Genomic DNA, 26,238 nt, shown 5'->3' with positions numbered 1-26,238 from the left:
ACTCATTTATTATTTTAAAATTTTATCTGATTGTTTCCTTCCTCTTGAAGACATTCTTAACATATTTATAGATTTAATCGTAGCTCTTAAGCTCCCATTTTACTAAGTTAAACAAATTCAGACCTTTCCATGACCTTTTTTAATTCAAGTTCTCTATTCTACCAATCAAGAGAGAAATTTTGTGTTCTCTGAATAAGAAGCCTTATGTAAAATGTAACTTCTGAATATCAAGAAAAACTTCCCTTTCAAGTTACATCTGTAGAACCTGTAGTCCTAGAAGAAAATCAGCTGTATATGCAGGGAGCTGATACACTGGAGCATTGAATGTCATTGAAAGCTGAATCTCACACACCCTTAAAAAATTCTTCACAGTCTGTGATTACCTCATACTACTCAACCACATAAATGTTTCAGATGGCATGCTGAAATGTCCTATTGATAGCCTAAGTTCCTTAATGCCTTTTGAAGTCTTTCAAGAGTAGGACCCAATACACATTTTGCCATATGTGTCACTTTACAAACCTATTTCTTCCTGCTTTTTTATCCTGATTTCTAACAAAAAAAAATATATTTAGGTCATTTATACCTTAATTAATATAAAACCCACAAGAAATTGCACTTTATATTGAAAAGATTCATTTAGTACACGTAATTTATGACATACAGATTTATGGCCTCTTAACATTACAGTAAAAAGCTGTCTACCTTCTCCAATAGGAATCTTTCTGCTAAAACACCTTCAAAATTATATGTCTATGCAGCCCATGTCAAAAAGTCATAAGAGAACTTTTGATTTATGTTAGAGCTTGCGGGAGGCACTTGCTTTATTTTCAAATGAAGCTACGTGTCTAAAAGTATTCAAAGTGGAACTACCTCCTCATCATGCTTAAGTAGGCACATTCCATTGACACCAAGAAAGCAATTGCAGCGTTATACACTGCAAGCATCTGACAGGAATTCAGAGTATTGGTGTTGGAGTTTCAAGTGATTGAACCTGCAAATGTACCTGTCAGGTTAAGTTACGAATTAGAAGCATACTGTATTACACATTGTATGTTAAAATGCTAATGTGCATTGCATCTTTCGAAAATCTTACATCTGTCTTTTTTTTTCTTTTTTAATACATCATATGTGTTAGGTTAAATCATGCACAAAGGGATGTGACTACAAAATTAATTATGTAAAGGGATTTGACAGCTCATTATTTAGTTCACCTCAGGAATTTCCCTATTATTGAATTATTTTCTAACTTCCTAACAATTTACTGATAAAATTGTTATGGAATGACTGTAGCTGTGCATGTCTCTACTTCAATGGATCTTTCCAAGAACTCTGTATCTTATACCATTATTCAATGGCAGCATCAAAACACAGCTTTTAAAATATTTAAAATACATAGAGAAAGATGCTGCTGTATAGTTCATGTCTCTGAAGCTGTGTCCATGGTCAAAAATAATACACAATGTAATTTTCAAAGGATCATGGCACAGCTAATAAAAGGTGACTCTTAGGTTTCAGTTATACACTGAAGTAATACACAAAAGTGCAAACAGAATAGAAGAGTTCAAGGAATTAATGGGCATTGAGTAGGGAAACACTCACTTTAAAGATGCTCTGACATGTAATATTTAAAAAAAGCATTAGGGAAGTAGAATAAATGTAGAAAAAATGTAGAAAAAATGTAGAAAAAAGTAGAATAACATCGAAAAAATGTTTTCATGATTGTGTGAGGTAATTTTGAGATTGAAGAACATTAAGTAACTTACAGATTCTGAGTGCTCCATTACAGCCAACACAAAGAAGACGTATTCTTGACCACTCTGCAGTTGCTTATTCTCAAATCCACCATAATGCTTCTTATCCCCCAATGTGAATTCCGTAGGAAGAACTTCAAAGTGAGCTGCAATATATGGCTTTAATTCAACTTCCCTCCCAAGACGAATGCTTCTGCGTTTCCTAGCTATCTCCTTAAGCAGCTTTAAAATGAAGGAAGGGACGAGAAAGGGGGGGAGAAAGAGAGAGAGCATGAACAGAAAGATAACTGTAAACAATTTTAACATAACTTATTGACAGTGGAATGAGAAAATTTAATGCATGACCAGGAACTACAAAAAACAATTTATCCACATTTCATGGGATTATCAGTATCACTAAATCAATTGCAAAATCTTCCGAAGTCTTGACATTCTTGTTAGGATAAGATACTAGGAGGTAACTGCAGTGCCAACACTACAAACATAAAACAATTTTTAGATACTGTTGTGTCTACAAGGAGGTTGGGAGAGGATAAGAAAACAATATATTTTCTTTGGGGACATATAGACACACAACATATTACATATTTTCTATATCTATCTATCTATCTATCTATCTATCTATCTATCTATCTATCTATCTATCTATCTATCTATCTATCTATCCATCTCTATATTGAGTCATAGAATAGAATCATAAAATAAATTACATTGGAAAGGACCTCTAAGACTGACTCCAGCCATTAATCTAACACTTCCATGTCCACCCTTAAGCCATGTCCCTAATCACCAAAACCACAGCTTTTTAAATACCTCCAGGAAGGGTAACTGAATCAGTTCTTTTGATAAAGAAAGCTAAAATATACATCAGTACATATGTGACAAGATTAGGCTCAAACTTGGAAAACATACACTTAGTAATAAAGGAACGTAATCTTAGCTAGTATAATCTATTGATGAATTACTTATTAAATCAGACAAATGCTTCTTCAATACCTTTTTTTGCTTTACATATACTGGCATTCCACAATAATTAGTCTGATTTGATTACAAATGAACTTCTCCTGTGATAAATTATGACTTCTAAGGTCTCGTTGTGGTTCCCTTTGTTTTTTGCTTATGAAACTTATAAAAGGTCCTGTAGTCTTATAGTTAAATCACAAATACTTCTAAGTAATTGTTTAGTCTTTTCAGCAGACTAACACTTCTAATTCACTAGATAAGCACAAAATTAATTTCTAGGAGGAGGAGACAAATCTCTGGAGTGATAAGGAGATAAAAAAAAAGATACTAAAATCTGATCTTAACTATATATATTAATTTCAATGTACATGTTCAGTCAGGGAAGCTCTCCACAGAATCATGAAATTGAAGAATATGCTGAGTTGGAAGAGACCCTCAAGGATCACTGAGTCCAAGTCCTGGCTCTGCACAGGACAGTCCCAAGAGTCATTCCATGTGCCTGAGAGCACTGAATTCTGTCATGCTGGTGCTGTGACCACTTCCCTGGGGAGCTGTTCCAGTGCCCAACCACCCTCTGGGTGAAGATTCTTTCCCTAATGTCCATCCTAAACCTCCTCTAATACAACTTCAGAGCATTCCCTCAGATCCTGTCCCTGTCACCACCGAGTAAAGAGATCAGTGCCTGCCCCTCCACCTCCCCTCACAAGGAAGTTGTAACTGCAATGAAGACTCTCTTCAGTCTCCTCCAGACTGAATAAACCAAGTGATCTCAGCCACTCCACATATGGCTTTCCCTCAAGGCCCTTCTTCAATGTACTCTTTATTTAGGCCACAGCTTAGTGAGCACATCTTTTTGTCTTCCCCTCACGGGATCTTGTATTTTGCACACAATTAACAATTGCAATTCAGGTAAAGCAACCTAATATTCATTCTGCTACTCATAAAGGAGCTTTTAATACTGAATAACTTGATACCCCTTCTCACTGACTAAATTTAAGGTCACAGATACGTATGAAAGCAAGTTGTGCCACTTGAATCCAGGCTTCCTTAACACTGAGGGCGTTTGGATGTTATGTCTTGAAACATCTATGCACTAAACTGCATTCCAGCTCTAAGGCTGTGTCTGTGTCCTGTTGCAGAGATTTTACATCCAGTTACCTCCATCAATTTCAATGCCATGACACAAAAGCTGGTACAGTGCAATGGATCCCCTGAGCAAAAAAAGAACTAGCCATAATTTGAGACTAGAAATCATTATTCATTACTCAAGGACACTATTCCAATCAGCAGTCCATATTTCTCTTTCACTCTTCCTAAACAGTTTAATGAGCAGCTAGAGTCTATTTGCGTCGTATAAAAATGAGGGCAGCAGAGAACCGTAATATTGAAGAGATTTCTATTTAGTCACTTTATTGAAGGTGACTCTCACATCTGTTGGTAGCTTCCTGTGCCCTGGGAAGAGTTACTAAATGCAGAGCATGAGGCAGAGAATAATCGAAGTTTGTTCCAGGTTAGATCAGCCCTCATAGGATCTGATCTGCTGAGGGAAGCACCATGGAAAGCTTGTCTCTGTATGATGCCACATTTTATAACAATGGCTATGCAGAGGGCTAAGCACTGGCTATCTGAGGTCTGCCAAAACATGAAGCTAAGTATTGGGGTAGTAACTGGGCATGCTAGCTTAAAGTCAGGAGCCACAAACACAACAGCTCTAGTAGAGGCATATGGCTTTTGCTATCCCCGATGGTATCTGATACTTCCATGTGCCACTTCCACTGGAATTCAAGCTGTGTGCCTGCCTCAATTGAATTCTTTATCATTGACTCTTTATCTTATGTTTCCAGATTACAGTGCATTTACAATTTAGATTATAAATAACTCATGATAAAATGTCAAAGTACGGTAGGAGTACAACAATCAAATTAGATTAAGATTGAGAGGCAAAGAAAAGAGTTTGATCTTGATAATTTCTCGCGTTTGAAATAGTAACAGAAAACGCATATATTGGAAGAAAATGGAATGCTGAAGCAGAGCATTCAGAAACTGAGTTTTGGCTATGAATGCTAAAAGATAGGTAGCCTGAGTCAAACAAAATTAGTTAAACTTTTCAAAGGTGGTTATACACCACCTAAGGCCAGTTAACTTAGGTGTGTTTGTGTGTGGATAAACTTAGTCTGTAACACTGATTAGACATGACTGATTAGACCTCAGGTGAACCTCCAGCCTCATTAATGTTTCATATTGAAACGGGGTTGTTGCCAAATATCATTACTTGTTCATCTATCTCCTATTGTACTCTATACACAGATTTCAATAAAATTACTGAATTCATCTAAGACTTAACACAGCAACTTTTATTTAGTTTTACTGCTTACAGATCAAAAGTAATCTTACTAGGTAATACTTACTGCAAATCATAATATTTTTTCTTTTTCATTTATTTGCAAAATTTGTCTGTTTAAAGTCACTAAACCTCATGATATTAAGAAGAAAGAAATTTTGAGTAAGGAAAAAAGGACTGTATCTCCAATATTTTTTTTTTCAAACACCAAACATCTAGTTCATTATCTGTTCATTTAAAACTATCTTAGTTTCTTTCAGAGCTGAGGTTCAAGGAGCAGGAAGATTAGGTAACTACAATAAGGCTGAAGAGTCTTTTAGGACTGCTCAATTATGTAATGGAGGTATACCCAAGAGCTATGTTATTAGCAAACATGTTCCTTCTGACAATCTAAGCAAAGTATTTGGAACATAGTTCTTTGAAATATCTATTACCCAACCAATTCTGATACCAGACACATATCCAAGACCATACCTAAAATATAAATATGTACAAGTACCCTCACTTGATCATCAGGAACTATTTGCTCAGAGATTAGTGTTTTTTTGGCAGGGGTGGTGGTGTGGTTTTTTACTTTTTGGTTTGTTGGGGTTTTTTTTTCATTTGTTTTTTGTTGGTTTTTTGTTTGGTTGGGTTTTCTGAGGGTGTTTTTTCTTGTTGTTGTTGGCTTGTTGTTGTTGTTGTTTTGGGGGGGGGGGAGTGGGTGTTGGTGTTGTTGCCGTTGTTGTTTTTTTTTTCCAAATGTATTTATTGTGGCACTGTGTTCATAAACCTGTCAGGACTAGCACACTTGATAAAATGCATACTTTCCAAAGCTGGAAGCAAACCAGTCTTTTAAGTAATAGAACCTGAATGAGTTTGCATGATATGCAGTTTCTGCCTGCTTTTAATGTTTTCCCCTGCTCAGTTCTTGCTATATGTATTGGTGGCAATTGTAAAAGATATATTAAGGGGTTTAGTTCTTTATCAGAAATAACTTCATTTTCCAGTCAATGCATATCTTATTTCTTCCATCATTAATTCTACAATGTAGTCTCAATTATATCAATGGAAGTGGGAAACAACCCATCCTGACACAAATATTTCTGAATTAATAAATGTACTTTATCAATCTGTTATACTGACTAAGGCTACACAACTTGCAGGATGATTAAAATGACCCTTTGTTATGAGAATCAGCAGGAACCATAGAACTTAATTGCCAGAAAGTTCAATGTCATCTGGCACCTATCCTTTAATCTATTGATGCTGCTGAATGTGACTACAGCCTTTGGATGTTAAAAGTGGGTAGTAATACTCAATCAGTTTCCATTACTGTATGGATGTGGCTGTCAGAGTTTTACTGTTTAACTGTATTTGATGTCACCTATGACTATGATCATGAGCTGATGGCATTTACAATCAAAGTTCTTTTAAAGGGAAGAAGTTAATAGATCAAAGTGAGCCATTGCTGCAATTGAATGAAGAGAGATGATCACATAAATGAAACTGGTTAAGAAGAAACAGAGAGCTGAATCAGTTAGTCATCATGCTTTCCTCTGAACAGCTCTTTTTAATATTCCGATTAAGGATTTACCTGTTGTTGTGACAAGGGCTGAAATAATTCCGTTTATATTTTGAACACTTTCTACAACACTGTTAGTTTGGTGGAGGCCTTTATTTTCCCTATATTTTGGGGCAAAATTTGAAATGCATATCCATTTTGTCAATGGCAGGAGAGAAAAGAACCTTTATGCTTGCTCATAGGTGATGGACGCTTACCAGTAACTGTGTTACGGGGAAGCATATGGTGAGGTTATCTCTGTAACGGGAATCTCTTGAATCCATAAATAAATGGATACAGTCAAAAGAACACTATATCAGGAGTAAAAAAACCTGATTCTGGTCTTTGAATTGCAGACATATTACATGTACAAAGTACCACAGCATTTGAATGTTATCTAAAATCTTGGCCAGATAGAATAAGAACAGCAATAATAACACCACCACCAGTTTTTTACAAGGGGCCCTTGAAAGAGTTTTAAAAATCACAAAAATTAGTATTACTACAGACTTCCAGATTGAAATAAGAAGGACAAGTTTGTATGAGCTATACTATCCTTCAGTAAAACAGAAAATGGGGGTGAATATTGTATTTCCTGGAATTATATCAATAATATACTGAATTGATTTCTAGCATTGCTGGGCTTATTTCTAAAATGAAAGTAATTTCTCCGCTTGGATTAAGGTCATTTATAGTTTCGGATGATGACACAATGTTGCTCTTTCCTTCCTTGTTCAAGCATTTATTTCTGATCACAAACTGTTGGTGGAATGGAGGCTATGTCTCACTAGAAGTATTACAGTATATGACAATGGGGTAAAAACACCACCAGAAGGTCAAATGTTAAACTGCGGTGCAAATTGCAATTTAGCATTTGTTACAGACTTAGTAAACACCCCTCTAATGAACCAGACCTTTATTACTGTTCATATTGTTGGTGATTAGGCTTTTGCTGACAAGTCATTTCACCTCCTGCCCTTTTGCATCACTCTTCACAATAGAAAAAGAATAAAATATTAGTGTCAACAAATATAAGACACTTTGTGCTCTTTATTTCAACTTAATGTCTTTACTGTCTTCTCATTTAAGTAATCTGAATTTTTTTTTTTAGTCTCTACAGGCTAATACAAATATAAATATAAAGTATCCTGACAAAACTTTAAAAATTGGTGAATTAATTAACTCAAAGCAGAAAGATTGCTTCTTTAATAAAGGAGAAGGAAAAAACCCAAACCATATACAGTACCTCATCTAATTCCATTTCATCTGGACTCTCCCATGGTTTGATAAACTTTCCACGAGACCTCTTCAAAGGCACAATAACTATGTAATAGCCTCTGTAAATGACAAAGTTGGACAGAAGAGAATTTAAATGAAAAGGAACAGATAAATTGATGGAGCAGGTCCGTTTAGAGGAACTTAGGAGAAAAGTGGTATGTTGAGAATAAACTTCTGCACATTAATATGTCACTGCAGCCTTCCAAACATAGCTGTAAACATTCATACTCTTGAAATAGCATCAATTGTAAAGCATTTGACAAACAAATGGCACCAATTACCTGCCTTTTTGCGCAAACATATAAATATTTATAAAAAACTTTAATTACAATGTACTAAAATGCCAACATGAAATACAAGAACCATAGGTTATGTGTGCCCTGCCACCATCACACTGAAAAAACCCCAAAGCCCTAAACTGAAATATATTACCATATATTTAAATCTCAATTACCAACCTATCTTCCCCCATTTTAATCTGTAATCAGAATAGTAGGTTTAAAAAATGTATTTTTTAATACTAATATCATAATAAAGAGAAAAGAAAGCAAACAGGACATACACTGCACCCATACTCTGTCCTTTTGACAATAAAATGCCATTAGCTCTACCTACATAAGTATCCTGTTCAGAGTCATCAGTAAGAGAGCTTGATACATACTCTCTTTATATCTAGGATTTGCCAATTATATATATCAGTTTTCTTCAGAACTATCTTCATAATAATATTTTCTTCCTCCCCACCCATGGAGACTAGTAAATTATATTTTCTAGTGTGATGGAGATCTGCTACTTTTATTGCTTACTTGGATATGTGTCAGTTAGATCCATAACTTCACATTAATGTGAGGGAAGAAGCAGTGGAATCACAACAGCAGGACATGCAGGGTAGTGCAATATATGTCTGCTTGATAAACACACTTGTCAAAAAGTCAAGCACTCTCCATATCAGAGGAGAGGGAAAGAAACATTTTCTTTGTTTCTGGTAACAAAAGCTCATTAAGGTGTTTCTGGTTCTCATTACGGAAGATAATTTTAGTGTCTCATGGGCCATCTCCTCTTCTAGTCTGCAACCCATTCAGCCTTCTGCAAAACTATTAATTTTGCTCATGAAATGCAGCTGAAAATCCTAAGTAATTAACAAAGAGTCTACAGAAAAGGAGCTGCCTTAATACTGGCTCAAAACCATCTCAGTCTAAGCCAACTCTAAACTATCATTTTTACTGTACCATTGCAAGCCATTGATCCATTTTAATAATCTTATTTAAGCTTTTTCCCATTAAAGAAATGTAACAAAGCTTTCAATTTTCAGCTTCTGTAGAGAGAACATGTATTCATGAATATATGTGTTAAGAAATTTGAGGAAATTTTCTGTGGAAATGCTAAGCTCCAACAGGAGCACTGGAAAGCAGTGTTGTCCACAGACTTTTAACTAGTGTCCACTTGCTGTATTCCAGTATTTTAAAAAACATCTGTGGCATGCATTCTTATAGTGACAATATTATAAATCATCTTTTAAAAAGATTAAAAACTGTAAGGTTGGTTGACCCCAGGTTTTAAACCTGCATTGTTCTATTAAAAATACTTTGAATAGCAAATCCTAATAAACACTGACTGACATAACCTTTCTTTAAGAGACGTCTAAGAATCAAGACAAAAAGAAATGAGAACTCGCCCCTCTATGTCTTTCAAACATCAAAGACACATACTTATCCTTTTCTTTTTCTTCTTCTTTTCATTTTCCAAGCTAACAGAGTGTTCATGCATTTTTCTTTTCAAGGAACATCCAGCACGTAATAGTAACTTTCACACTCTTTTTTACTTCCCTCATGAATATCTCTCTCTCACAACTTTCAAAATCTACTAGGACTTTCAGCACACACAGAGTATTTTAAACTGAAAGAATAAGCGGATAAATAGTAAGCAGAAAAATTAAAATTTTCACACTAATATGCAGTGCTGCAAATTGTGAAGTACAACAAAGTTCGGTGATTTTTAGTTAGCTGTGCAGCATCTCCTGGAAAACATGTTTCATAGTTTACTTTGTTATTTGTTTGTTTTTAGGTTTAAGTTTCTTCTGGGGGAGAGCGGGGAGGAGGGTGAGAAATAAAGGGTTTATTTGGGTATTGTTTTATCTACTGAGTATTTGAGAGGTCAAAGTCTTCCACAAAACTCTGTTTTTACTTAAGACTTTTAAAAGATGCAAGAGATTTGGAGAAACATGAAATGCCTTCAACACATAAAAATTGTTTTGGAAATATCCCAAAATACTAAAAGAAAGAAAAATTAAGAACTCACTCCCTTGAGATGAGCAAAAGAGATTATTTTACCAATCACAAGGTGAGCTCCGCACCAATTTCTATCCTGTATCACCATCAAACATTGATAAACACTACCTTCTTTAATTACAAATACTACATAGGATTTTATAATATTACCCTCAAGCTCATTACCTATTCTTCATTAGAGCAAAGTATTACCTGTTTCAGTTTCTGTGTAATTAGTGATATTGAAGAATTCTCAGTACTTCATTGTAAGCTAGGGACAATCCCCAGCATATAATGTGCCAACAGAGGAGGAGCATGCCTAAAAATGTCAACATGACTAATGCATGAAATTGCTCTTCCCATATAAAGACTAGACTTATTTATTTTATTGGTGCAAGCATCAGCTCAGGCTTTCTGTTCAGTATGTACTAGCTTTGGTATGCCTGCTCCAAGGGTCAAGTTAAGTGTTGTGTTTTACTTTATCAAATCTTAGAAAATAGATGCACGAATAGGAGATATATCACATGCAAAATGGGCAGCTGGACCCTCTAATTTAATGTACCTTTTCTGATGTCACTTAGCCTCTTTAACTTTTTTAAACTATATAAAAAGAAGCAAATTGTCCTTTATTCCAGTGTTATCTTCTGCTGCTGTTTGATCAGCTATCCTGCACATTTTTCTCTCTGTGAATGCTCTGCCTCATAAATCTTTTTTGACTCATTCCATCTTCAGTCTTCCTTAGCTGCATTTGTAACTGACCGCATCTTACTCAATCTAATGATAATGACTACATTTTTCAGTTTTTCATCCTTTTAATGCTTCAAAGTCATTTATTTCTTGACCTTACCTGCCTCAAAATCTTCAGTCAGTAATGAAAAAGGGGGCAGCTTTCTAGAAAGCTGTAAAAATCCACCAGGGAGAGGACAAGTTGAATTCCCATCATTTAGTGACTGGCTCATTTTCCTCCCCATTTCCTTTACATTACTTATGGGAACCTTACAAATCAACAAGAATCACTATAAGCAGAGCAATAACACTTATTGATTGTATCATGCTTCATGTTTTCCTGGCAAATCTTTATTGTCTAACCTTTCTAATCCCTGCTGACCATGTGTTCTCAGATCTTAAGTCCTGTTTCTGTTTAAATTTCTGCACCACCTGTTCCCTTCCAAAATCTATGTAACCTCTGGAAAACTTCCAACTTTTTTAGCAAAATCTCTTGTTTCCTTTCTGAGACCAGTGGAGAGGACAAGGAATTTTTATTCTGATAAAAAATATCAGAAATAATTAATCTGAATTAATTTAGGGGAGTACCAATTCTTTAAAACTCAATGTAATTCTTGAATGACTGAGTCTGAGTACGTCAAGGAGCTACAGCAGGGTAGTTATGCATTGATGGGTATCCATTCTTTTTGAGATGATATATTGTTCAAAATATAACTGGTTTTCTGTATCCCTCATTTTGCAGTCCATGATGAAACACGAAAGTACTGTGAGAAAAATCTGCAAAGTGAAGGACAATCATCTTTATGCAAATCTTACATATGTGGCTATGTGACAAACTTCAGAGTTCTATTTGATACAGAGATCATCTTTTCCCATTACCTCACCCTTTCAGGGCTGACCAAAAGTTAAAAAAAATTAAGGGCATCATCCAAATACCTCTTAAACACTGACATGCTTGGGACATTAACCACCTGACTAGGAAGCCTCTCCCAGTTTGCAAACACTCATAGAAAACAAATGCTTCCTAATGCATCTGATGCAGCTCCCCTGATGCAGCTCTGAGGCACTGCCTCATGTTCTATAAATGGATCTCAGTAAAAAGAGATCAGCAGCTCCCTCTTCACTTCCCCTCCTCAGGAGGCTGCAGAGGGCAAGGAGGTCAGCCCTTAGCCTTCTTTTCTCCAAACTAGACAAGCTCAAAACCCTTAGCAGTTCCTTACAGGACATTCCTTTCAGTCATTCCATCAGCTTTGTTGCCCCCCGTTGAATGCACTCAAGGACCCTTACAACAGAATTTGACATTTGCTCTTAATTTTCATGTCACTCATGACTGCCCAGTGTTCCAATCTATCTGTATCCTTCCTGTCCCTTGAGAGAGTCAACAGCCCCTCCCAGATTACTACATCAAATATTAAACCAATATTAGGTCAAATGCTACTGCAAAGTACTGTAGTCTCTGTACTGTTATGAAGAATAAAGCTATGGTTGACCATCAAGAGTTAGAATGATCATCTCTCTGGAGCTAAAAACAGTGGTATATCATTCATTCACTCACTTTATATTCTCATTTGAGGGTACTTCTGGAAGTTCCACAGTTATCATGCCATCTAAGTTGGTCTTTCCGATGAAGACTGGCTTTGTGCGGAGCACGTCTGGTGCAGTCTTTGCAGTTACTCTGTGCTGAAGACCCCCAGCACTATTCCCTCTGTTTGTCAGGACAAATGAATATGATGTCTCTGGCTTCAAGTTTGTGATCAGCTTTTGAGTAGCACGTCCATCAACCTCCATTTTCCCGTCATCATAAAGGATCTAAGTTAATACACAAAAGTAGTTTTTCTTATTAGGAGAGGACAACTGATCCTGTCACACTGGATTCAGGAAACAACCTAGCTATAAATTTAAATAATAAATAAATTTTAATTTAATTTATTTATGTATTTTAGGGTGTAAAGCAGTACTGAATTCACTACTGAAAGTAAGCATCTCACTTTCAGGGAAAAAAAAAAAAAGTACTACATTAATGTAAAGCAATATAAGCAGTCCTGAGATCCAATTTCACTTTTTCAAAGTAAGCAGATTTTCTTGAACCCAGAATTTATAGCAAGGTACTCTTGTTGAGAGTATCTTGACTTTTTCAGTCACACACCTTTAGAAAGGTGTTTGTACCATTTAGTTCCTAAAATACTGTTCTTCACTTGCCATGGCCTGAGATGACGCAAGTGATTAAGAATGAAGCAGAAGAAATTCCAGGCAAGACTGTTACTCTGAGCATCTGTATCTGGATAAAGCTATAGCTAGTGGAGTAAAAAATCTGCAAATCAAAAATGTGCTGTTGTACACTGAGGAGGCAAAACCAAAAATGGCACTTAACTGCATTCTTTATTGAACGGACTGGAAAAAAGAGAAGAAAAATTTTATTTTGCTCCACTGTTTTCCTGAAAATACTGTAGTGGTGAATGAAAAATTAGCAATCTTAGAAACAACGATATCCCCAGTATATATTCGTGATTTATGTCAGTAAGCTACTTAATAAGGTAAATACATTGTCTGGTTTCTGTAATTTTCTTTTGTACAAATGGAAAGCAACTTACTTTGAATGGCAAAGCTGAATTGTAGTTTTCTGGAATTTCCCAGGACAGCAAAACAGAAGTCTTCATTACTGCTTTAACATGAAAATTTTTTGCAAACACTGCTGGAAAAAAAGAAACAATGTATATAAACAACATCTTGGAGCTTAGATCTTGTCATTTTTCCACTGCTACTTGGGTGTATTAGCTTTCCATTTAGGTCAAAAATCAACAAGAATTCAATTCTCCTACCTCTTTGTTCATATTTAAATATCACATTTAAACTCGTTCTCACTCTTTTCTAGCGCAACTCAATACACACATTTTCCTTACCTGAAAATGTTGCGAAGAAGTTAGCCAGAACTTGCTTGGCAAGGGACAACTGAATTCTAAGGCATCCAAAACATATTAAGATTTATATACTTTACCTTTCGTGTTTGATGAACCTATTTTTATGAATGGGCTGGTCAGTTTTATTTACACCTTCAAATACACTGAAATCCAAAGACCGATACTCCTTTAAAGGTCAAGGCCATAAGCAGACAAATCCTACCTTGATCCACGGGTAGTGTCCTGAACTGGACACTTGGACTATATGGACCAGGCCCTTTGCTTGTGTGGGCACGTACTTTTACATCATAAGTGGTATCTGGTTTTAAGCCAGAAAGTGTCATAGTGGTATCAGCAGGAACAACAGGGAGTTCAACTGGCTGGTAAGCAACATTAATATCTCTGTACAAGATGGTATATTTGGTGATAATGCCATTTCTTTCTGCCAAGAGCGGCATCTGCCAAGTTAATTGAACTGAAGTAGAAGTAGAGCTTTCCGAGTGGAGATTTTGGGGAAATCCACTGGGTACCTCTTCAGGAACAGAAATCTCTTTAACCATCTCCTCCCCAAAGCCCACTTTATTTCTAGCTGAGAGCCTGAAGACATAAGAAGCTCCTTTGTGAATGTCTGTGGCTGTGAAGTGATCTTCCTTCTCTGAGAACTCCATGGTCGTTAATGTATCCATGTCTTTGCGACCAAACTTCAGGCGATAACCCTGCAGCGGGCCAAAAGTTTCCACTGGAGGATGCCACTGAATTAGAGCCGTGTTCATCTGTGTGTGGCTAATCACAAGCCGAGGTTTGCCTGGAACTGTAGCACAATGTTATTTAAAGAGGATAGATATAAACACAATTGCACGTACAATTCTTGAGGCTAGTTTTTTTAGCAGGAATAGGGATATATTTTCTCTTTCCTCACTCTCAGTTCCACATATTACTGTCCTAATGAAGAAATAGTGTCTGACTCCTGCACTATTTAGTAATACAGTATAAGGAACTGTACCAGTAGAGATGTTTACTGCTTTTGTCTTCTTCCCTTTCCATTATTTCTAAATACAGAGCATATTCAGAGGCATAGGATCTAGGGACACAAATTAAGAAATAAAACTTCCAACAAACATCTTATGAATGGTCCTGTCTCACAAATCCTTTTTTGAAAAAAAAGAAAAAAAAAAAAAGGTACTGTCATAAGTTTTCATGTCCAAGGCACATTTCCTGTAAATGGGAAAATAATTAATGAAGAAGTAACAAGTTTCTAAATAAGTTTAACATAACTTTATCATTACTAGTAAAAATGTAGTAGAAGTCAGAACAACCTTGCCGTCCAAAACACAGGATGGAATCCTGCCATTCTAGTTTCCAAACACAAATCACTTCTGCCTCCAAACAGTGTGGAGAGGTAGTGCAGTTTGGAATTTAATATTGTTCAGCATGGCTTATCACATATGATTTATTTTCCAGCATGTTTTTTGTGCACACGAACTGGATTTTTTAGAAGGCTAAATTGGTAGCTTTTCTGAACCTACACACTACATACATTCACAAACTTATCTGGGACCCATTGGTCCAAACTGGTAAGTTGTCCTTTAGAGAAGTTCAGACTGGTATGAGTCCAGTATGGACAGTGAGGAGGAACTGAATTGCATCAGTCCAGAAAGGACTGAATCCTAATCAAGCCAGAAACACCATTATAGAATTTATATAGTGTACATTTTTGGAGTCCCAATATGAACTCTCATTTAGTGGTTCTATTTAATTGATTAATTTATTTTAATTTATTCATATCCATTTGTATACATTTCAATTATATTTTCATTAATACCTCTATTTCAAAAAAGTATTTTTCTATTACAGTGATTTATTTGATAATGAAACATATCCATAACTATTTAGAAATTTGGTGCTCTTCAGTACCAATGCCTGACAGGTCAAGAGACCCGAATAGTTTCAGGAGTAGTACTGCAATGACAACACAGTCCTCAACAAAGACTAATTAGTTTCATCTGCATTCAAAGCCCTCCCATGTGAATGTAACTGCTGCACTGTGAGCCCTGGTTCCTGTATTTAAACACTTCAATAGATTTTATTACTTATCTTCAGTTCTCAGGCACCCAGCAAATCAGATTGTTATTGTCAGAAGGTCTAACTACCATTGCATAAAGAATTAGGAATAAGGAGGGAAGAATGGCATGCCTTGAAGAAAATTCTGCATTTAGTAAGCTCTTTCCTCATTACATCTGTCGTAAGTCATGACATTGTTTCTAATTTTGTAAGAATTATAGGTATTTTTTATATAAATTTTCCAAATTTATTTATATTTAAATGTTGAGTTCATCTGGCAGCATTATTGTGGAATCTTGTGTTTTCCCACTCTTTCTGCTGCGTAAAGAACATCTCTCTGATTATTTCTGACTCTTCCTCAATGACAACTAGAAGTCTTTATGGAACAAAGAGAAGTCTGTGAAAAAGTCTTTTGCAGACTGTATTTTTCTCTATATTCTATTACTGGAACCAGTGTAGCAGAGAAAATAATAGTTTACCTAAGAAGAATAATACCCCTTTAGTTTTCTAGAGGAGACATTATTAGAAGGTATAACTAAATTATTTTTGTTGACATTTTAACCTCTGGATAACTATAGACAAAGGAAGAAACTAATACTTGCTCTTGATCAGAACGAGGCAACTAATAAAGTTTACTTATCCAATAAGTAAACTAATAAAGTTTACTTATCCAATAAAATACCCTGTGACTAAAATAATAAATACCAATGGTCACTTTTTTTAATACTGTAAAGCTTATCTGATGTTGCAAAGCAGATAAATTTCTTTTTATTTCCAGACAGCTTTCAGTTAACATTTACTTTCAGTATGACTTATGAATATTACAGTATTTTAGGACAAATGACAGGATTCTGTTCAGTTGTATATACAGTTGTGTCATCAAATAGCTCTGTCTAGAAATTTCTGATAATAATCTAAATTTCCATGAGTGTAAAAGAAGTGAAATTGTCCATAAAATAAAATACATTCTCTGATCTAGTGAAATCCTCTTCCAATAGTAAACAGCAAGACATCTTTCACACACCCCTTTGCAACAGATATTACTGCTGCAATGGCATGCCACCACTCATAGAAGCAAGCTGCCTTTGCCAAATTACGTGAAGTAACTTTTTTCTCTTAGCTGCTATAAAGTACACCACTGCCTTAATATAAACTTTAGTTTTTTAGCTGAAATCTGCATTCCAAGAGTCGTATCCCGTATGAAAGCAAAAGACAAATAATGGACAAGCTATTGTCCTATGAGATTCTTCAACTACTGTGACACAGAAATTAAAGGTCTGGTTAAAATCTTCATAAAAATTGTATGATATCACTGACTAGCAAGTCTTCATTTTTATCAAGGTCTTGTTAATCATACATTTCGTAATTTCTGCCCCAAGTAATATAGTAAGTACTTTGGTTTAGAAATGTTCAGTAACAGTTTTTGTCCCATCTGATTTCTACAGTGAGGAAAGGAAACTGAACATAAGACAAAACCACACTCTTGAATAAAAATATCAACTGTGTTCAGTGACTTTACTTAAAACTGAGTTACCATACTATAGGATTGCTTATGTTTGGTGCATCTTTCCTGCCTAAAAATGTAAATAACGCTTTTGTATCACTAGCTGGACAGCTGAATAGTTACTTATTGTCTTACAAAATACCTTACAGATAGCTTCTCTAGTAAAAGTTCAAATATCTATTCTCCTTTCATATCTTTCATGGATATAATCTCAGTCAATCTCATTCAAACTTTAAAAGTTAGACTAGAAAGCAGATCCTTCATTTTCATTATTGTAGTATTCCATAGCACCTTTCTAGGAAAAAGAAAAAGTCAAATGGAGATTGAAAGTGAATAGGAGACTGCATTACAGACCTACAACCCTTTGGTGTTAATGCATCATTCCTTCCCTTGGGTGATGCATTCTCACAGAAAGTGAGCAGGAAGCTCTTGGTACTGACTATATTCGATGTCTCATATTTCAAAAATCTGCACACAAATTTTTCTTACAAAAACAGCTCAAACACAGCAAGCTGTAAAATGAAGTGAAGGGATTTCATACAATCTGGAATGTATGAAGGAGCAGAATGGTAACTAGCTGTTAATCCCAAGAACAAACATTACTTGTTCACAGGTTTAAGCAAATGACAAGAACAGTGAAATGTGCATTACATTTATAGACATGCCTTTGATTCTCCACTGCTCTTCAATCAAGTTTATATGGGATATAGGATTTGTTCTGTCATTTTTAAGTAGAAGCATCAGAGTTCTTGGTAGAATGACACACGAAAGTCAATAAGGACTAAATGCAGTGAAACTTTAAGTTTTGCAAGCATATTTGCACAACCTATGTTTATGTTTAGGAACTAATAAAATCTCAATTTATATAACTGTGTTTATTTAAACTGGGAATTGAGTTTTAAACAAGAGTAATGGATCAAACACCTTTTTTTCTTAAATCAAGTTCCAACATGACAGAAATAGATATCACCTTTTTTCTCAGAGTATGAGAATTCAGAAAAGATAAAAAGTTGGAGAGTACATTTCAGCAATAGCCAAGAGTAATGACTAGAATGCATTCCAAGATTTGAAATGAAGCATTGCACATCTAGCCACCAAGACTGAGATTTTTCCAAGGAATCTAACAAGAAAAGGATATATATGGTTTTCATATTAATAAATATGTGTTCTGCATTCAGTGATTGTTTTAAAAATTGAATCAATCACTATAAAAACAAATATCTATACCTTTTGGATTTTATCTATTAGAATAAACAACACATTGCTACTCAGAGAACTTGTAATGGGGCTATATATTACTGTAATAGAATATCCTTAATGGCTGCACTACAAACCTCTGAAAATGAGCACAATCCCTACAGATTGTGAACATCTGTAGATGAGCATGACACTAAACCTGGTATCCTTCTGAGCTCCACATTTCTATTTTTTCCTCTCAAAGAAGACACCAATTTTAGTGGAAGAGCTACTAAAAATTACCAAGTGACCTCATCAGGAACTAAGAAAGGGATAAAGGGAGTCACTGCTCTATTTTTACCTAAATAAATGAAGGTCCAAATACTGAAACAGAAAATCCTATGTTCTAGAAACACTTTTCACACAACAGGAGGCTTCCAAACAGTAGGAACAAAACAGTAGCAGAAAAAGTCAAAGGATTCATTCACAGCTCAATTTGTATATAAGTATTACCTGCACCAGTAGTAGATACAAGTTTGGGTTTGCTGCGTGCTCCGTCACCTTTAGTTGTATAGGCTGTCACAGTGAAAGAGTATGTGGTTTCAGGCTGGAGCCCAGAAATTATCATTTCCTAAGATGAAAGAAAATAAAAGAGGAACAATCAATTTAAAATAGATTGTTTGCCAGGAGAATGCAGAATCCTTTAGAAACCCATTTATACTACACTTTTGAGCTATTGCCAGTGATAGCAAGCATGTGAGTGCACCAACAGACTGTGAAATACTTGATAATGCCAAACATTTCACTCACCTAAGCAATGAAAGACAGCACACATCTAAACAGTATACCTCAGGTAGTTTAAAGCAAAAGGCCAAAGGCTTAGTGGTGGGAACAGTGAAAAAAGTCTTCTGAAATACTTTGCCTGAGGAATACTACTGACATTGCGAAACACATGCACATGCAGATATGAGAAACTCAGTTTAACTTAATCATTAACAGGATATCACAGGTATAGTTCCAAAATGCCTAGTAAGAAAAATGTGTGCATTAATATGCACACTTTGTAAGTAATGATGGTTTAGCTGAACAAAAAAGCTTTGTTACTTCAATAACACTTTCACTGCAATCTCTGTCACTGGGAAGACTGCACTTCTCAACATCTGAAAGGACTTCAGAAACAACTAGCCCTTCAGTTGTATGTAAAACACCATTAAAAATCTAGTCAGAGGATATATCTGATGGCCCTCAGAGGACAGCAGCTACAAAACAAGGATCTCTGCAGCTAGAGCAAAGTAACAGCAGCATCAAACTGTAAATATTAGAGCAAGGGGGCATCTTTTCATCTGTGTGTGCACATACATGTATATGCACAGAGAGGATGCTGAACGGTGTATGAGAAATCTACTAAACTTATGTCCTGCTACAGGGACAGCAAGAGGAGTAAGTTTTGACACTCATAATATAAATAAATCTTATATGTAAATATAAAAAGACAGTGTTTGAAGGTAACTGATGAGCCTGGGGTCCCCAGCTTCCAGCATGTAACCAAAGGACTACTCCTTTGCATTTTCATATGGCGGAATGAACTTGCACTATATTTCAATGCTGACAGAGAGACAGTGTATTTATACATCTAAATAAATTGCAAATGTGCAATCACACATCCCTCAGATGCAACAACCATGAAAAGTTAATATAAAAATCATGGGCTATTCACCATATACTATTCAGAGTTTATGGATTTTTCAAGATGGTGGATATGAACTTAGTAAATATGCGATTAGAATTCTGCATTGTATTTACAGTCAGTTATTAGCAATATAGATATAATTGAATATTTAGGTAATGATAAGAATGAGTAGGCAAAATAGCTCAAGTAAAAAAAAGAAAAAAAAAAAAAAGAAACCCAAACAACAGATTGAAACAACACATAAAAATCTACTATCAAAAGATCAACTTAGACTTGATCTCAGAATTTAATTGGACTATAAGGCCAAAATCAGTAAGAAAAACTTCCTATCTTTCATAAGAAAACTGAACCTGGTACTACCAGAATTAAACTGTGAAAGGCAAAAAAACCACCACAAAACCACAAAACAGAAAAACTTATGAAGATATTAGTTTCATGTAAAAAAAACCAGTCTTTCATGGTGTAAGAGCTATGGCTGTATGTAATGTTTGAAAGTGTCATTTGGATACAGCAAACATTATTACTTAGGCACAAACACTGCAGAGCATCTGGCTTTCCTGATAGCATGTATTTATTTTATACAAAAGAAAGTACAACTGACTTCTACTTTTAGTTTCACAAAAAAATTTTAATCTTAAAATGGTTACAGAAAAATACAACTATTGGTATGTAACTCTGAACCACCTCTATTTCATTTTTCTATCACCTTGTAAAGAAGAAATTGCAAGGCAAAGTTAGTGACAGCCATCAAAAAGATGAAAACACAAATCAGCGCTGCACATTTTGGCATCATGCTAGACCCCAGAAAGGCAAGCCACAGTAACTCTACTCTCCTTGGGGTAAAAAGAAAAAAAACCAAATCGAAACAACAAAGGAAAAAGGTGAGAGAAAACTCTTTATGTTAGGAACATGCATTTGTGCAAATGTCAAAAGAACACCCTGCAAAACAACAACAAAAAAAAACTAACTCAAAGAAAGCACCAAAAAAAAAAAACCAAAAACCCTAACCCAAAACAAAACCATAGAGTGCTACAAGCAAACAAGCAAGACAAAAAGTCTCAACCAAAACACACAATGTTTTTCTGCCCAGTCAAAAAGTACTTACATGTTCAGTAGTATCATCATATTCCCACTAATTTACAGTAAAGGAAGTAGAAAGGAAAAACAAAAGAAATAAGGAGATTTGTAGCCTGGTTGAGATAAAGTTTTCTTCTTTAAAGTAAAATGAATATGAAAGATGTCTGAAAAAGTCATGTACAGTTTGAATTATCCATGCAGAATCACATGAAATTTGGTTAATTAAATCAGGCCAGGCATTTTTAATTCCATTTCTGTTTTCCCTAAAATCCAGCTACTTCTCTTTCACTGACAAATAAAAGAAGTAATGAATCCTCTTGTAGTACTATTTCATAATAGTTTTTTATTAAAAGTTACCAAGGAAGAATTAAAAGCTACCTGGTTTATTTAATCAAGTTACCAGGCTATATACTTCTATTTCCTAAACTAATTCAATGTATAAAGTTTTGAAACCACCCAGATATTTTGCCATCAAGGTCTTCATACCTGCACAAGCCTTGATCACATGTATCATTGAAGTATTACAGGCAGGAAGGAGTGGTGGAAAGAGAAAGGAGTTGACTATCCTTCCTGAAACAGTGGCAAGTGGGCTGGTCAAAGCTATACTTGACAAAAGAAGAAATACAACTTTTGCCTTTATGATATTTGGATTGAAATATCTTATCTAGTGTCCAGTTACTGACCTTCTAGTGCTTAAAATAATTTTTATCCCCTACCAGAGAGAGGCTGAATGCAAAAATCTGTGAAAAGGAGAACCAAAGCACAGTAGCATGTCCTTTCCCTTCCCACCTCCTGATCTACTTTCATCTTCGTCTCCACTGAATTTAAACCAAAAGAACACCATGTTCTCCAACACAAGGAAGTCTGTACTGGTAGCAGAGTCCTCCAGAAACAGACCCAGTATTTTGCAAATAGCGTCATGAGCAAAATGCAGGTGTAGAAGACCTATTCTCCAAAGAGGTCTCTGCAAATCTGAAATTCAGAACCAAAACTGAAGGAAAAAAAAAAGGTAACCCCCTATTTGTTTCCTCATGTAAAATGTTTACAAAACAGATTTTACTCTTTGATTCAGGTTAATAATTTATTTTTATTTCCAGTCAATCCAGTTATATACTGTGGGCTAGTAGTGAGACATGTATAATGGATAATACTTTCCCATAGGATGACCCCTTCAGTGTCAGGAGCTTTGTAAATCTTAAGTTTTGCGGAGAGCTGGTATATCTCAATCATTAAAATCCTAGTTTGAGAAGATTTTTAAACTGGATGTTTTCATTATCTCATATTCTCATAATTTCTATAATAGATGGGAAATTTTGCAATATAAAGAAGAACATACCTATTCAAATGAATTCCTCATTTTATTGAAGCTCCTCATATGAATAATGGAAAGTATAATACCTCAGTGGTTACTTTATTGTGAAATGTGTAGTGAGGTGCAAACAAGCTAATCAGACAAACACTGTAATAACAGGCTAACACAGGCTCCTAATGATCCCAGGCTCTCCACTGAAACACTGAAATAGGAGAATGGGTGGATCAGGCCTTGCACAGTTTACTACATTGACTCTGGATCAGATCACCCTGATACTTTTGAACTTCAGGGTACATGTTAAGTCTCCAGGTTTAACAGAATCAGAACAATGACATAGCCTAGCATTTCGTTGCAGATCAACAGAGAAGAAAGTGTCTTGTTTTGGCTCAAGAACCTTTAAATGCAAGTGTTCTGAAAAAAAGTTTTTGAAATAGAGACAGAAAATGCTACCTCGTAGACTGCTCAATATAAAGAAAAAAGACCCTCACCAACAAAAGGCAACTCTTTGGTAAACAAAATGCTTTCACTGTGACCTAGCAAAGAATGGAGAGTCCCAATTACCTGTGCATCCGCCAGCATGATGTCTTTTAGCATGGGCTGACCCTTTGGCTCTCCGTTCTCCATCCTCACGTAGTGGACCTGGTACCCTCGAATCTGGCCGTGCTGCTTATTGGGCACAGGCGAGCGCCAGGACACTTTAACAGCAGAGGAGTTGACAGCCTCCACCTCGACTTTGCGAGGAGGACCACTAGGAACTGGAACAACATCATTGGACAGAAGAGAATTACAGCCACCTGTCCTACCCATGTCTTTCGCTTTTTTTAAGAAAGGGCAGACTCACTATGCTGTCTTTGAAGAATACAAATCATTCAGCAAATGAAGATGCTCAACAAATCTGCTCTACCTTTCAGTGAAAAGATCAAAAAACATGACTGATGCAAAAAATGGAAGAAAAAGGAGTATTAGAGAAATAGAAAAACATGTAAAAATGTACAAAAGCCAAGGAAGATGCTTTGAGATTCAAAGCATTATAGCACAAAGAGAGATTTTAATCATTGAAATAATAATACTATAATAATAACAAAACCACAAAAGATTAAAAAAAAAAAAGTTGCCCTTTTTTTTGTTTGTCAAGTTCTATGTTTTATTTTGGTTTGTTTTTTCCTCAGGATAAAAAGGAGGCTGATTACAAGGCTGTCTTCTGTCACTTTCAAGAATGGAAGAAAAGAAAATGTGTGGAGCATCAGTTTTCTAAGATCAAAAAACAAAACTAAAAAAAACCAACAAAAAAACCACAACCCAAAAAAACCCTCAAATCAAAAAGCACAATATGGAAGAAGAAAGCAGTTAAAAAAAACAAACAAGCAACCAAAAAACCAAGATCTGAAAAAAAGTTTATACGCACAACTGTTTAAAAATGGCAATGACTGTAAAATCAAGGAAAAGGCAGGAAGTTTTTTTCCTAGGAGTAATTTTTATTAAAGGAGGAGCAAGAAGGATATGTATGGGCTCAAAGGAGAAGCAGATTCCTGTTACTCGCAAAAAAAATTTTCTGATTAAAAAAATACAAAAATACCGAATAGAAAAATGGTGTAGAAAGAACAGTCTTTGAATAAAAAGCTCAAAGGGTGACAACATCTGGTTATATTCAGGGGAAAAAAAAAAAAAAAAAGGAGCAGAAAAAATTATTGTTAGCCTATACAAAAGACAGCAGATGACAGAGTCATAGAGGTGCAAACTGATGTAGTGGAGGCAACATACCATCTTCATCTGTCCGAATCAACACTGCTAAGCTCTCTGGGCCAGGTCCAACATCAGTGTGAGCAGTCACAGAGATCCGGTACTCAGTCCACTTTTCCAGCTGTTCCAAAAGGTACTGGGTACTGTCCGAGGAAATTCCCAAAATTTCATGGGGCTTGACATCTTCTCCATCAATTCCAATGTACTTGATGGAGTATGCAGTGATAATGCCATTCTGTTTTTCCACCGGAGGAGGTTTCCAACTTACCAAAATGCTAGTGGAGCTGGGGCTTGTGCAACTAATGTCTTGAGGAGGAGCTGATGGCTCTAATTTCAGTAGTGGGTTAAAGGAGGATTTGAGTGGAAGGATAGAAGTGATTGAAAAAAAAATGAACAAAAAGAAAAAATAAAAATAAATAAAAGAGAACCAAATGAAAATAATAACTAAACAAAAAAAAAGTAGAAACTCAAAAAAGCAAAACGTCAGATAATCATATGCACCTTGGCTTGTTAACATGAGGAAACTGAAAATGAACAGGCAAACTAAATGGTGAAAAAGGATGTAGGGGAAATATATGAAAATGAAGCCTCAAAATAATATTACCTACCTGTAATTAAAATTCTTCTTGAAATAAAACAAAAAGGTGATACCTCTATGACTACTGATCTATCTTTACAATCCTTGCAATTAGTGCAAGCTACAACATTGTAAATAACACATGACAGGTATTTACTTACAAATTTTGACATCCCCTTCAAGTGGCTTTACTTTCCTTAAGACAGAAAATTTTTAACAGAACTCCTAAAAACTTGCAATAATTGCTAGAAATTGCTCCATTGGTTGCTATTTTTGCAGCCTTTCTATTCTCATAAACAAATAACTGCTTTTAAAAATTTTTTTAATGAGTCTGCCTGACACAAGTTCAACCATAAATTACATTCGAATTGAAAGCATTTAGTGAAACATTCACTGTAGCTAACATACTATGAGCATGCAGTCCATAGAAGATGATGAAAGTCTTAGCCAAAGATTTACCTACCAGGAAAAAGTGACAGGCTTGTTGATTCTGACTGTAACTTGTACTTACCCTAGATCAGCTGTCAGTTTAATTTTTTTTACTCCTCTTGGAGACACCTTTGCTAGCAAAGAATTAATCCTACCAGTAATGTATATTATTTCTACAGGAAAAAAAAATCTACCCCAAACAACATGTAAAGAAAGTAGGTATTCATTTTACAAAGTGAATTTACAAGATCGACACCTCAGAATGTGAGTTTCTGAATTTGTTTCATCTCCTGTCAGCATCACCAGTCTTCCAGAGCAGAAATGCTCACCTTTACTCATTTGTTCTCAAAGGAGTATGTTAGTGTATTTACCTTCTCCAAGCTTCAGAGCATCTAAGCATGCATGTCATTGCACTGCTTTCAGTGAGGCAAATCAAGTACTGAAAGTTAGGTATGCAGTTATGTGCTCCAATGCACTTTGACTTACCAAAACCTATGCTTACTAACAGATCGTTCAGAGCACCAAAAAAAGGAGCCATAATTCAAACTCGCTAGCAGAAGGAGAGGATGTGAACTCCTTTCCTATTTCTGCCTCCTGTCTTGTAAGAAAAACATAAATTTTGTGTGCAAGATCTTTTTTCCCCTTTACATCCCCCTCTCCACCTTTTCGTTCAGTTTCTTAAGGGAAAAAAGAAACAAACAGATACTTATATGTAGTTACAATAGTCAAATCAAACAAAATTAAAACAACAGAGAAGGTCTAGGACCCTGCTGTGACCTACTGCATTTACACATGTATCCTTTGGTTCCCTACAGCTCTTTCTACAGGGATCAATGGCTTTTTACTCAGTATGGTACACTGCTCCTCCAAAGGGAAGATAGGAGGGAATTTACTAGAATTTCA

The 26,238-nt window shown here is 35.5% G+C and overlaps 1 protein-coding gene across 1 annotated transcript in view; it reads right to left on the bottom strand.

The window, feature by feature from the left end:
• PTPRD (protein tyrosine phosphatase receptor type D) overlaps positions 1-26,238 on the bottom strand; it is a 366,121-nt gene that overhangs the window by 94,762 nt on the left and 245,121 nt on the right. Inside the window, exons 11-19 of the mRNA XM_050987010.1 lie at positions 24,351-24,656; positions 23,151-23,344; positions 21,306-21,332; positions 19,024-19,141; positions 13,993-14,580; positions 13,464-13,564; positions 12,428-12,681; positions 7,848-7,938; positions 1,767-1,976 (exon numbers count right to left, since the gene is read on the bottom strand). Of these exons, the coding sequence (XP_050842967.1) occupies positions 1,767-1,976; positions 7,848-7,938; positions 12,428-12,681; positions 13,464-13,564; positions 13,993-14,580; positions 19,024-19,141; positions 21,306-21,332; positions 23,151-23,344; positions 24,351-24,656 (1,889 nt within the window). The remainder of the gene's footprint in view (positions 1-1,766; positions 1,977-7,847; positions 7,939-12,427; positions 12,682-13,463; positions 13,565-13,992; positions 14,581-19,023; positions 19,142-21,305; positions 21,333-23,150; positions 23,345-24,350; positions 24,657-26,238) is intronic.

This window comes from Serinus canaria, chromosome Z, assembly GCF_022539315.1.
Source record: "Serinus canaria isolate serCan28SL12 chromosome Z, serCan2020, whole genome shotgun sequence".
In the NCBI taxonomy this organism is placed as follows: Eukaryota; Metazoa; Chordata; class Aves; order Passeriformes; family Fringillidae; genus Serinus; species Serinus canaria.
The sequence above is the reverse complement of the archived record's forward strand: the minus strand, read 5'-3'. Positions and strand labels throughout refer to the sequence as shown.